The 13,876-nt window shown below is 54.5% G+C and overlaps 1 protein-coding gene across 1 annotated transcript in view; it reads left to right on the top strand.

Moving 5' to 3' along the window:
- MAN1A2 (mannosidase alpha class 1A member 2) overlaps positions 1 to 13,876 on the top strand; it is a 1,471,929-nt gene that overhangs the window by 919,396 nt on the left and 538,657 nt on the right. Inside the window, exon 4 of the mRNA XM_069635768.1 lies at positions 7,069 to 7,187. Within this exon, the coding sequence (XP_069491869.1) occupies positions 7,069 to 7,187 (119 nt within the window). The remainder of the gene's footprint in view (positions 1 to 7,068; positions 7,188 to 13,876) is intronic.

The raw sequence follows: 13,876 nt of genomic DNA, 5'->3' as shown, positions 1-13,876 counted from the left end.
CCACCCAAGAGGACACCTTGCTCGCTGCACGTCCTTCCAGCAGGATGGCGACTGGTCTCTCCATCCACCCAAGAGGATACCTTGCTCGCTGCATGTCCTTCCAGCAGGATTGTGACTGGTCTCTCCATCCACCCAAGAGGACCCCTTGCTCGCTGCACGTCCTGTCAGCGGGATTGTCCACCCAAGAGGACACCTTGTTCGCTGCACGACCTTCCAGCAGGATTGTCCACCCAAGAGGACACCTTGCTCGCTGCACGTCCTTCCAGCAGGATTGTGACTGGTCTCTCCATCCACCCAAGAGGACACCTTGCTCGCTGCATGTCCTTCCAGCAGGATTGCGACTGGTCTCTCCATCCACCCAAGAGGACACCTTGCTCTCTGCACGTCCTTCCAGCAGGATTGCGACTGGTCTCTCCATCCACCCAAGAGGACACCTTGCTCGCTGCATGTCCTTCCAGCAGGATTGCGACTGGTCTCTCCATCCACCCAAGAGGACACCTTGCTCACTGCATGTCCTTCCAGCAGGATGGCGACTGGTCTCTCCATCCACCCAAGAGGACACCTTGCTTGCTGCACGTCCTTCCAGCAGGATGGCGACTGGTCTCTCCATCCACCCAAGAGGACACTTTGCTCGCTGCATGTCCTTCCAGCAGGATTGTGACTGGTCTCTCCATCCACCCAAGAGGACCCCTTGCTCGCTGCACGTCCTGCCAGCGGGATTGTCCACCCAAGAGGACACCTTGCTCACTGCATGTCCTTCCAGCAGGCTTGTCCACCCAAGAGGACACCTTGCTCGCTACACGTCCTTCCAGCAGGATTGTCCACCCAAGAGGACACCTTGCTCGCTGCACGTCCTTCCAGCAGGATTGCGACTGGTCTCTCCATCCACCCAAGAGGACACCTTGCTCGCTGCACGTCCTTCCAGCAGGATTGCGACTGGTCTCTCCATCCACCCAAGAGGACACCTTGCTCGCTGCACGTCCTTCCAGCAGGATTGCGACTGGTCTCTCCATCCACCCAAGAGGACCCCTTGCTCGCTGCACGTCCTTCCAGCAGGATTGCGACTGGTCTCTCTATCCACCCAAGAGGACACCTTGTTCGCTGCACGACCTTCCAGCAGGATTGTCCACCCAAGAGGACACCTTGCTCGCTGCACGTCCTTCCAGCAGGATTGTGACTGGTCTCTCCATCCACCCAAGAGGACACCTTGCTCGCTGCATGTCCTTCCAAGAGGATTGCGACTGGTCTCTCCATCCACCCAAGAGGACCCCTTGCTCGCTGCATGTCCTTCCAGCAGGATTGTGACTGGTCTCTCCATCCACCCAAGAGGACACCTTGCTCGCTGCACGTCCTTCCCGCAGGATTGTCCACCCAAGAGGACCCCTTGCTCACTGCACGTCCTTCCAGCAGGATTGCGACTGGTCTCTCCATCCACCCAAGAGGACACCTTGCTCGCTGCACGTCCTTCCAGCAGGATTGCGACTGGTCTCTCCATCCACCCAAGAGGACCCCTTGCTCGCTGCACGTCCTTCCAGCAGGATTGCGACTGGTCTCTCTATCCACCCAAGAGGACACCTTGTTCGCTGCACGACCTTCCAGCAGGATTGTCCACCCAAGAGGACACCTTGCTCGCTGCACGTCCTTCCAGCAGGATTGTGACTGGTCTCTCCATCCACCCAAGAGGACACCTTGCTCGCTGCACGTCCTTCCAGCAGGATTGCGACTGGTCTCTCCATCCACCCAAGAGGACCCCTTGCTCGCTGCATGTCCTTCCAGCAGGATTGTGACTGGTCTCTCCATCCACCCAAGAGGACACCTTGCTCGCTGCACGTCCTTCCCGCAGGATTGTCCACCCAAGAGGACCCCTTGCTCACTGCACGTCCTTCCAGCAGGATTGCGACTGGTCTCTCCATCCACCCAAGAGGACACCTTGCTCGCTGCACGTCCTTCCAGCAGGATTGTCCACCCAAGAGGACCCCTTGCTCACTGCACGTCCTTCCAGCAGGATTACGACTGGTCTCTCCATCCACCCAAGAGGACACCTTGCTCGCTGCACGTCCTTCCACAGGATTGCGACTGGTCTCTCCATCCACCCAAGAGGACCCCTTGCTCGCTGCACGTCCTTCCAGCAGGATTGCGACTGGTCTCTCCATCCACCCAGGAGGACCCCTTGCTCGCTGCACGTTTTTCCAGCAGGATTGTGACTGGTCTCTCCATCCACCCAAGAGGACCCCTTGCTCGCTGCACGTCCTTCCAGCAGGATTGCGACTGGTCTCTCCATCCACCCATGAGGACCCCTTGCTCGCTGCACGTCCTTCCAGCAGGATTGCGACTGGTCTCTCCATCCACCCAAGAGGACCCCTTGCTCGCTGCACATCCTTCCAGCAGGATTGCGACTGGTCTCTCCATCCACCCAAGAGGACCCCTTGCTCGCTGCACGTCCTTCCAGCAGGATTGTGACTGGTCTCTCCATCCACCCAAGAGGACACCTTGCTCGCTGCACGTCCTTCCAGCAGGATTGCGACTGGTCTCTCCATCCACCCATGAGGACCCCTTGCTCGCTGCACGTCCTTCCAGCAGGATTGCGACTGGTCTCGCCATCCACCCAAGAGGACCCCTTGCTCGCTGCACGTCCTTCCAGCACGATTGTGACTGGTCTCTCCATCCACCCAAGAGGACACCTTGCTCGCTGCACGTCCTTCCAGCAGGATTGTGACTGGTCTCTCCATCCACCCAAGAGGACACCTTGCTCGCTGCACGTCCTTCCAGCAGGATTGTCCACCCATGAGGACCCCTTGCTCGCTGCACGTCCTTCCAGCAGGATTGTCCACCCAAGAGGACCCCTTGCTCACTGCACGTCCTTCCAGCAGGATTGCGACTGGTCTCTCCATCCACCCAAGTGGACACCTTGCTCGCTGCACGTCCTTCCACAGGATTGCGACTGGTCTCTCCATCCACCCAAGAGGACCCCTTGCTCGCTGCACGTCCTTCCAGCAGGATTGCGACTGGTCTCTCCATCCACCCATGAGGACCCCTTGCTCGCTGCACGTCCTTCCAGCAGGATTGCGACTGGTCTCTCCATCCACCCAAGAGGACCCCTTGCTCACTGCACGTCCTTCCAGCAGGATTGCGACTGGTCTCTCCATCCACCCAAGAGGACCCCTTGCTCGCTGCACGTCCTTCCAGCAGGATTGTGACTGGTCTCTCCATCCACCCAAGAGGACACCTTGCTCGCTGCACGTCCTTCCAGCAGGATTGCGACTGGTCTCTCCATCCACCCATGAGGACCCCTTGCTCGCTGCACGTCCTTCCAGCAGGATTGCGACTGGTCTCGCCATCCACCCAAGAGGACCCCTTGCTCGCTGCACGTCCTTCCAGCAGGATTGTGACTGGTCTCTCCATCCACCCAAGAGGACACCTTGCTCGCTGCACGTCCTTCCAGCAGGATTGTGACTGGTCTCTCTATCCACCCAAGAGGACACCTTGCTCGCTGCACGTCCTTCCAGCAGGATTGTCCACCCAAGAGGACCCCTTGCTCGCTGCACGTCCTTCCAGCAGGATTGCGACTGGTCTCTCTATCCACCCAAGAGGACCCCTTGCTCGCTGCACGTCCTTCCAGCAGGATTGCGACTGGTCTCTCATCCACCCAAGAGGACCCCTTGCTCGCTGCACGTCCTTCCAGCAGGATTGCGACTGGTCTCTCCATCCACCCAAGAGGACCCCTTGCTCGCTGCACGTCCTTCCAGCAGGATTGCGACTGGTCTCTCCATCCACCCAAGAGGACACCTTGCTCGCTGCACGTCCTTCCAGCAGGATTGCGACTGGTCTCTCCATCCACCCATGAGGACCCCTTGCTCGCTGCACGTCCTTCCAGCAGGATTGCGACTGGTCTCGCCATCCACCCAAGAGGACCCCTTGCTCGCTGCACGTCCTTCCAGCAGGATTGTGACTGGTCTCTCCATCCACCCAAGAGGACACCTTGCTCGCTGCACGTCCTTCCAGCAGGATTGTGACTGGTCTCTCCATCCACCCAAGAGGACACCTTGCTCGCTGCACGTCCTTCCAGCAGGATTGCGACTGGTCTCTCCATCCACCCAAGAGGACCCCTTGCTCGCTGCACGTCCTTCCAGCAGGATTGCGACTGGTCTCTCCATCCACCCAAGAGGACCCCCTTGCTCGCTGCACGTCCTTCCAGCAGGATTGCGACTGGTCTCTCCATCCACCCAAGAGGACACCTTGCTCGCTGCACGTCCTTCCAGCAGGATTGTGACTGGTCTCTCCATCCACCCAAGAGGACACCTTGCTCGCTGCACGTCCTTCCAGCAGGATTGCGACTGGTCTCTCCATCCACCCATGAGGACCCCTTGCTCGCTGCACGTCCTTCCAGCAGGATTGTGACTGGTCTCGCCATCCACCCAAGAGGACCCCTTGCTCGCTGCACGTCCTTCCAGCAGGATTGTGACTGGTCTCTCCATCCACCCAAGAGGACACCTTGCTCGCTGCACGTCCTTCCAGCAGGATTGTGACTGGTCTCTCCATCCACCCAAGAGGACACCTTGCTCGCTGCACGTCCTTCCAGCAGGATTGCGACTGGTCTCTCCATCCACCCAAGAGGACCCCTTGCTCGCTGCACGTCCTTCCAGCAGGATTGCGACTGGTCTCTCCATCCACCCAAGAGGACCCCTTGCTCGCTGCACGTCCTTCCAGCAGGATTGCGACTGGTCTCTCCATCCACCCAAGAGGACACCTTGCTCGCTGCACGTCCTTCCAGCAGGATTGTCCACCCATGAGGACCCCTTGCTCGCTGCACGTCCTTCCAGCAGGATTGTCCACCCAAGAGGACCCCTTGCTCACTGCACGTCCTTCCAGCAGGATTGCGACTGGTCTCTCCATCCACCCAAGAGGACACCTTGCTCACTGCACGTCCTTCCACAGGATTGCGACTGGTCTCTCCATCCACCCAAGAGGACCCCTTGCTCGCTGCACGTCCTTCCAGCAGGATTGCGACTGGTCTCTCCATCCACCCATGAGGACCCCTTGCTCGCTGCACGTCCTTCCAGCAGGATTGCGACTGGTCTCTCCATCCACCCAAGAGGACCCCTTGCTCGCTGCACGTCCTTCCAGCAGGATTGCGACTGGTCTCTCCATCCACCCAAGAGGACCCCTTGCTCGCTGCACGTCCTTCCAGCAGGATTGTGACTGGTCTCTCCATCCACCCGAGGACACCTTGCTCGCTGCACGTCCTTCCAGCAGGATTGTCCACCCTAAAGGACCCCTTGCTCGCTGCACGTCCTTCCAGCAGGATTGCGACTGGTCTCTCCATCCACCCAAGAGGACCCCTTGTTCGCTGCACGTCCTTCCAGCAGGATTGAGACTGGTCTCTCCATCCACCCAAGAGGACCCCTTGCTCGCTGCACGTCCTTCCAGCAGGATTGCGACTGGTCTCTCCATCCACCCAAGAGGACCCCTTGCTCGCTGCACGTCCTTCCAGCAGGATTGCGACTGGTCTCTCCATCCACCCAAGAGGACCCCTTGCTCGCTGCACGTCCTTCCAGCAGGATTGCGACTGGTCTCTCCATCCACCCAAGAGGACACCTTGCTCGCTGCACGTCCTTCCAGCAGGATTGCGACTGGTCTCTCCATCCACCCAAGAGGACCCCTTGCTCGCTGCACGTCCTTCCAGCAGGATTGCGACCCCTAGAGCTTCAGCAAGAGGCACTCATTGCTTGGGCGCCCGGTGGAAGTGGATCCCGAAACCAAAAACTGATGGGTGGAAGGTTTGGAATGAATCTGAGCCACTGGCGCTGCTCTGGGCAACCTTCCATACCATTGTTTATTAGCCCGTCTGCGCCATTGCAAAAGGGGTCCAGCCATATGTAAATCAGTCCGGTACTGCCACCAGTGGGAGTAGGCCTGATTTGCATATGGTCTTTCTGCTTTTGTAATGGCTTGGCAGGCGATGAACGCTGGTCTGGAGGGTTGCCCAGAGCCGTGCCATAGGATAAGAGTTCTGGATATCACCTCTGGTTTTGCGTAAGTGGATCCTGGCCAGGGAACTCTACGTTCTCTGCAAGGCTCTAGCCTCAGAATTTGGACTCACCCTTAGCTGGAACCAGACACCCCAATAGATGGTGTGGACTGTCCGGCTGTTCTGTGACTCTGACATGTGTCGGGCGCATGGGGGGATTATGAGGTGGGAAGGGGGAGACTCGGGAGTAACACCAGAGCCCATTTATGTGTTTCAATTCTTTACACCTAAGTCATTAATGAGTGGAACAACCTCCAGCAGGAGTGGCTGCGATCAAACAGTAACTACATTCATACCTATCTGGGACAGAACTCTAGGACAATACTTCTGGGGGTAGGGAGCAGAAATTGGGGGCACCGTACTGCCGAGTAATAAAGTATGAGGGGAGACCATTTTCCGTCTATTTGATGATGTCTAGAGAGGGCATGGGCAGACAGTAGACGGGCGTGCCAGTATCCACTGAATTAGTGAAGCTGCTGTCTTAAACTCAGGAAATGGCTGTGCTCCATTCACTGCAACACTATGGAGTAAATGCCACCTGCGGCCTGCTATTATTCAAGCTCCCGTAAAGGCCTCCTCCAGAGGCATTCCACGCTGCACAAGTGTCCCCCCCCCCCCTCTCGCTCACTTATAGCACTACAGTATGAATCCACGCTTCTGTACAACGCCTGTCTCTTTCTCCCTCGGCATAAGTGACTCTCTGCTATTCGGTCCCTTCTCTAATCTTCCTCTCCGCAGTTTCTGTATGCTCTGCGTAAAGTCCACCCTCTTCACTGTGCGAGCTGTGAAGGGCTGGCTGTACTCCAAGCCTGTTCATGTGTGCTACAATGTATATTTCATGCGTATCTTGAGGATCATTACACTGCTGAGTTATTGACCATGTGATTTTTCTGTGGTGTGCTGCACACTGGCACTAAGGGAAATGAGTTTAGTATTGCTGCGCCCTCACTGCTTGGGTAGGTTTTTCTAACGGCAGTACACGCTGAGCTGTGGGTTCTGGGCAAGCAATGTACTAATGGGTGACCTTCCTCTTCCCACAGGGAGTTCCCAGATGGGTGCCACAATTGTGGACGCGCTGGACACCCTTTATATCATGGGACTGCTGGAAGAGTTCCGCGAGGGCCAGGACTGGGTGCAGAACAACCTGGACTTCAGCGTGGTGAGTACATCCGGGGGCAGACTGTCAGCCGGGGGCAGTTGAGTAAGAGCTTCAGACGGGTGAGAATATGGAGGCGGCTCCTGTAACTTTGGAAAGTTTGCACATTCATGAAAGTCCTGTTATGCGGCAGAGATTTACATTGCACTCTGCTGCCATTTGCACGATCTCCCAGCCCACTAGTGGGCCGGCCCGGGACGGGGGTGGGGAACCCGAGAGAGATTTCCTGATGTGTGCAGACCGTAAGTGCTCAGAGTTTGCCCGCGGGCTCGTTTCTAGGTGTTGTGTGGCAAGGGCATGGGGGCATTGGTGTCCAAAGGAGATGCGTGTGTGCCCATGGTGCCAGGCTGTACTGGACCCGGCTCTGGTCTGCAAGTTGGTTTTAGTCTTGTCGTGTTCTGATGGCTGTTCAATTGCTGTATGTGGGTGGGCTTAGTTGGAATGCTTTGACTTTCAAAGCTTTATTTGGTGTAAAACCATTAGCTACATTCATTACAACACGGCGATAAGAAAAAGAGTTTACACAAATAAAAACAGAACATTCATTTGAGTAAAAGGAGTCTTACAATTCAGATAGCTACACCATGTGAAACGTGGCAGTGTAACCCATCACCTATTAACACATTAGAGGAGAGCAGACGGCCATTCTTACTCATTTCCCCCCAATCCTCCGTCTTAGCAGCCAGGCTCTCTGGGTATTCTTGCACTGGCGAAAATGACCTTCCGGTTTACTGAGCATGTTAAAAACAGCATAGCTTTGTGTGCACCTCGTATCTCTTCATTCAACACTGGTTTCAAGTAATAGGACAGATTAGCATATAATGTACAATTGTTTCGTCTGGGAGCCTACAACGGGCCAAAACCAGGCCTGGAGGGCGACCATGGCTGGCTATACCATGCTGTGCGGACAGAGAAGACCTGGCCCCATATGAAGACCGCCCGTATGGGGGGGTACATTTCACCCAGGAACGCGTTACACCTTCCCATCATACTGTTCGGCCATAAATCTGGACCTCTTCTAACAGGAGCCCTCTTGACCTCTAGATTTTCTCTTTGCATGTATTTTAAGAGTTGTTGTTGAGGTCCTCATACAACCAATGGGATGTTCCCAGAAAGAGCCAGCATCCAATGTATATAACAGACGCTTTACATGTACGACCCAGCTGCGACATTTTTCAGAGAATCTGGGTACAATTCCAGCCCTGGCGAGCTCCATAGTCTGACCCAATATAGCACTGGTTTAAGAGCAATCTGGTCAGCTATAGGGAAAAAAGATTTAGAAATACCAACAGTTGGGTCACTTTTTGGTAACCAAAGCAATTCTTTTATAAATGTATTTCCCAGTGTAGATAGAGCTGCTGCACTGGTGTAACCCCAAAGCTCCGACCCGCAAAGGGCTTTTGGTAAAGCTTGCTTTTCATACAAGTCAAGGGCCAGGGAAATTGCCCTGCTACCCTGGCCGGAGAAAAAAGATTGTGTTCCACCAATGTACTTCCCTAGATTAGTCTCGGCCTTAAGCAATTGTTCGGTCCAACCGCCCGATTCATGGAACCTGGTCCCGAAGTAGGCAAAATATTTGACTTGTTCCCGCCTTCTCCCATCAATCAGTATTCTCAGGGAACCGCTCGTAGCAAAACCTGGTTTAAAAACCATGGATTTAGTTTTGTTAATATTCAGCTCCAAACTAAGCTCTTTGCCAACAAAAATGTCCAGGGATATCTCCAGCCCTTTTGGGGTTGTTGCCAAAATCACTGCATCATCCCCGTAAAAAGCGCTGGCCATTTCCTAAACGCAATTCTTGGTGCATCGAGGCAGCCCCCTCCGCCCCCCCTTCCAGGGCATCCACTAATCCACTATACACTGGATTAAGGTGCAAAAGAGGAAGGGTGCCCAGACACACCCCATTGTTCACTGCAAAAGGCGCTGATGGTTTGGTTTCCGAGTACAACGATTTGATTGTTTCCACCAGTTGCACGTGGGCCTTCCAGTCAGTCAAAATGTGCTACATGGTGTCCTTGAAACAGTGTCAAAGGCGGTCTTCAAGTCCAGAAATATTGCGTGCGACTTATCTTAACAAAACAGCAAAAACAACAGGAAACGGTGGTCCACAGTTCCTCTGCCAGCGCGTCAGAAAGGACCTAGATTTCCTCTGCCCAATTCTGGAGTTGAGTCAATTACCTTTCCAAAGGTTTTCCCAGCGCTGTCGAGCAGCGATACCGGGCGGTAGTTCCCTGGGCAATCTCTACGCTCTTTTTTATAGATAGGGACTATAGTTTCGTTCCTCCAGGATTTTGATACGTCCCCTGATCTTATTACGGTGTTAATAACCCTGCGTAGAGATGGCACTCGCATCGCCATTTCATCTCCATAGAGGTCTACTGGCACAAAGTCAGGGCCAGCTACCTTCCGAGTTTTTTATGAAACCGAGTGCTCATGCCACCTCATTTGTAAAAATGTGCCAGTCGCCATGCAGGGTCGGCCCTTCAGAATTACTGATGTATGCCTCCCCAGTTGGTGTTTGGGAACTGTCATACCATCTAGTGAAATGCCCCCGCCAGACATCTTCATGGGTACAACATTGCAAATACTGGTCACTATCCATCTCTTTTGCAGTTACCAGCTTCCAGAAGCGGGTAGTGACCCCCTCTGCCAAGGCCAAATCTAGAGCGCCCCATCGGGATTTTGCATACTAATTTTCTTTTTTTCCTACCAATCGCATTTTTATATTCAGCCCTGAGGCACCGGAGCTTACTCTTATGTAAGATGCCATCAGATCTGGCATATCAAATCATTCCTTTCTTTGCCCTAGTGCGGTCCTCATCTACCATGCAGTATATGTCGGGTGAGGGGTTGCCTTCCTGCCCAGCAACATATTCTGCGATTACATTATTATCTGGCTTACTATTACTGCAAATATTTGCCAGATTATTTACGATGGCTGCGATGCTTCCGATTTAGAATCCCTTCCGACCCAATTGGCCCCTTTCACAGATTTCTTTGCATGGCCCTAAAATGACTATTGCTTGGTTCAAACCAAAAGCACATTCGCTTGGGGATATTGGACTCTGCCTCAGGTGATCGGCCGAGAGACGACCATGATCACTCTTTGTCTATCAACGACTTCAAAGGCATGAATTCCATCCCAGCTTCTGCCTGACACATATAATCTATGTGGGATGACCGGCGGCACCCATTACGTGTCGTTTTTGCTGGGCGGTCTCTTAATGACCCACCATGGCATGCCGTTAGGTTACATTGAAGAGGAGACACGCCAGTCCACTGCCACTCCATGGATCCTTTTTGGAGGCTTGGCCGATCAAATTGGTTGGAATGCATGTTGTGTCTGAACGTACTAACCGAGAGAGTCAGTCAGTGGAGAGCTCCATGGACCACTTGGGAGTGATGCACACAAACCTAAAACCACAAACAGCAGATCAAAACCTGGCATGGCAAGAAATGACAAAGGCCTCAACCATCACAAAGAGGATTAGAAGTCTTAGCAGCACATGGAAAAGGCAAAACAGCCTGCTGTCCTCCCCGTGCTCTTGCCGCCCGCTTCTTGAAGACTGTCCCATTTTACTTTCTCACTTTGCCTATCTCACAGAGAGTGTGGGACTCTGTGTGTGATTCACCCTGTGAGACCATGCCCTCTGTGATGATAACTATGGGAATGAACACGTTTTATTCAGGAAAAGGCTTTTTGAGCTGTGAAGACCCCTGGCCCCCATTTCACCTTTCTTGGTATGTAGGTTGGCAGAGCCCGCATTCTCACTTGCTGTGCTGAATGGGCCGTGGAGGTTTTAGCTCATCGGCGCAATGAATTGCGTGTGTCAGGCCATCTGCTCAGGGGTGAACATCCCTGGTGCTTTCTCCCAGGGGTCTATTCCAGTGTCTCCCACCGGTCTCCAGCTCCATTCACAGGGGACAAACAGCCGCAGTCCAAATGACTCCTGCCCAACCCCTCGCTGCTCCCCCCCCACCCACCTCCACCGCTGTGCCCTTACCTGGTAGTGCAGCGTCTCCATGCCTTGGGGTTCAGGTTTGTTTTCGTGATTCAAGATGCACCAGTAAAGGGTGTGGCGACTGGTGGGTGAATAAATCCGGTTTTGTATTTATTTATTTGTATTGCGCGCCTGGCCCGGAGGCATCTGGGCGCAGACGGGGTACAGAATGCGCGGTCGCATACTTTCCCTCTCCCCCCTTTACCCTTCTGCACAGCCCATGGTTAGAGAATCCCTGCTGAGGGCACAGTGCATCTTTTCAGATAAGCGTAGGTGCCCACACTACCGTGCTGGTGATTTGGTGTGTTTAGTAATGTCTCCTCACCTAACATACCAATGTCATAAACAATGTGCCCACATATAATGTCACATGGCCAAGAGAACACTCAACTACTGGCATCAGAGTAAGCTTACATTATTCACTCATCCAGAGTAAAACATAAGACTATTGCATGGAAATGGGTTCAGGGGGCTGTAGCGTAAAGGTTCTTGCGAAATGAACCATGATAAATAAAGGACCACAAAATAAAAGGCACAGAGAAGGTCTCCTGGATAGTGATGTCTAGAGCCCAGTCTTCCTCCCATACCAGGGAGTGTCCCCTAAAGTCCTCCCCTTCATGGGGCCCTCCTTATTTACATTAGCTATGCCTGCCTTCCATGGAAAAGGGGAGCCCCCTCTCTCTGGGCTCATAGTCACTGTTTTATTCTATCTCTGCACTGGAGCATAGCCCTCGTCTGGGTTCATGAGGGCCCTACTCCTTCTCTCTTAAGCGCACACTCTGCTGTGGCCCCAGGCTCCCGCTTCCTCACTGCATGGGCTCACGGGCCCACCTCTTCCTCATTGGGGTACACCGTCCTTCTGGGGCGCAAGAGGCCTCCCCCACTCCCTCACTGGAGCACACCCCTCCTCTGGGTGCAAGGTGTGTTTCTCCCCCTCACTGGAGCACACCCCTCCTCTGGGTGCAAGGTGTGTTTCTCCCCCTCACTGGAGCACACCCCTCCTCTGGGTGCAAGGTGTGTTTCTCCCCCTCACTGGAGCACGCCCCACCTCTGGGTGCAAGGTGTGTTTCTCCCCCTCACTGGAGCACGCCCCACCTCTGGGTGCAAGGTGTGTTTCTCTGCTCACTGGAGCACACCCCACCTCTGGGTGCAAGGTGTTTCTCTCTGCTCACTGGAGCACACCCCACCTCTGGGTGCAAGGTGTCTTTCTCTGCTCACTGGAGCACACCCCACCTCTGGGTGCAAGGTGTCTTTCTCTTCTCACTGGAGCACACCCCTCCTCTGTGTGCAAGGTGTGTTTCTCCCCCTCACTGGAGCACACCCCTCCTCTGGGTGCAAGGTGTCTTTCTCTGCTCACTGGAGCACACCCCACCTCTGGGTGCAAGGTGTGTTTCTCCCCCACACTGGAGCACACCCCACCTCTGGGTGCAAGGTGCGTTTCTCTGCTCACTGGAGCACACCCCACCTCTGGGTGCAAGGTGTGTTTCTCCCACTCACTGGAGCACACCCCACCTCTGGGTGCAAGGTGTGTTTCTCCCCCTCACTGGAGCACACCCCACCTCTGGGTGCAAGGTGTGTTTCTCCCCCTCACTGGAGCACACACCTCTTCTGGGTGCAAGGTGTGTTTCTCCTCCTCACTGGAGCACACCCCTCCTCTGGGTGCAAGGTGTGTTTCTCCCCCTCACTGGAGCACACCCCTCTTCTGGGTCCAAGGTGTGTTTACCCCCTTCACTGGAGCACACCCCTCTTCTGGGTCCAAGGTGTTTTCTCCCCCTCACTGGAGCACACCCCTCCTCTGGGTGCAAGGTGTCTTTCTCTGCTCACTGGAGCACACCCCGCCTCTGGGTGCAAGGTGTGTTTGTCCCCCTCACTGGAGCACACCCATCTTCTGGGCTCATGGGGCCCTAGTCCCTCTCACTAAAGCACACACTCTTCTGTGGCTCCCCCCCCCATCCCCCTTACTGGAGCCCACCCCGCTTCTGGGTTCAAGGTGCTCCCCTGCTCTAGTGCTCCCTCTTTCTCAGCTCCCAGCCCAAAAGACACTTTGTGTTTCTTAGCTTGAGTTTTAAAGCTCTCACACCGTCCTCCCGTTGTCTGGTCCCCACCTGTGAAAAATCAAGTGGGAGAAAGGATTTATTTCCTTAAATGCTGCAGCGGGTGGGGGGCATTCTGCTTTACAAGCACTGCTTCTGGGGAAAGGAATCTGAAACAGTTAGGTTTTCCCCTTCAAGGATCTGCAGCTGTTGTCTAATGGCTCTCTCTGAATGCACTAGTGTTTCCCCCTTACTCGTCTCCCGCTAAATCGTTGATGGACGTTCGGGAATTCGCTCTGGGTTGTGTAGCTCTTTCCAAAATGAAGCTTGGGAGATGCAGTTCCGAATACTGTTTCTCTGGGACCTGGTATTTCCTAAGCAGTTATTCCCTCGTGGCGTTCCGGAATAGTTCATGGCCGGGTGGGATTTGCAGGGGCTCCCTGGAGGAGTCTTTGGGAAGACTTTTGCAGGGTTATTCTGCATGGGCCTTCTCCCCCCGGCCCCCCATGTACAGTCGTTTTTCTCCTTGTGCCAGGTGATGGTCAGGCTGCCCGTCTAGTCCTATTCGGGTCCTGCCAGCCCCACTGTCGGGCAGAAAGTAGTACACAGTAGACAGTAGTACACCTAGTCATGTTATAATATGTGTGACAAAGTCACA

Source organism: Ambystoma mexicanum, chromosome 7p (assembly GCF_040938575.1).
Source record: "Ambystoma mexicanum isolate Mex_15411 chromosome 7p, UKY_AmexF1_1, whole genome shotgun sequence".
NCBI lineage: Eukaryota > Metazoa > Chordata > Amphibia > Caudata > Ambystomatidae > Ambystoma > Ambystoma mexicanum.
Note: the sequence above shows the minus strand (reverse complement) of the source record. Positions and strands in the feature narration are given on the sequence as shown.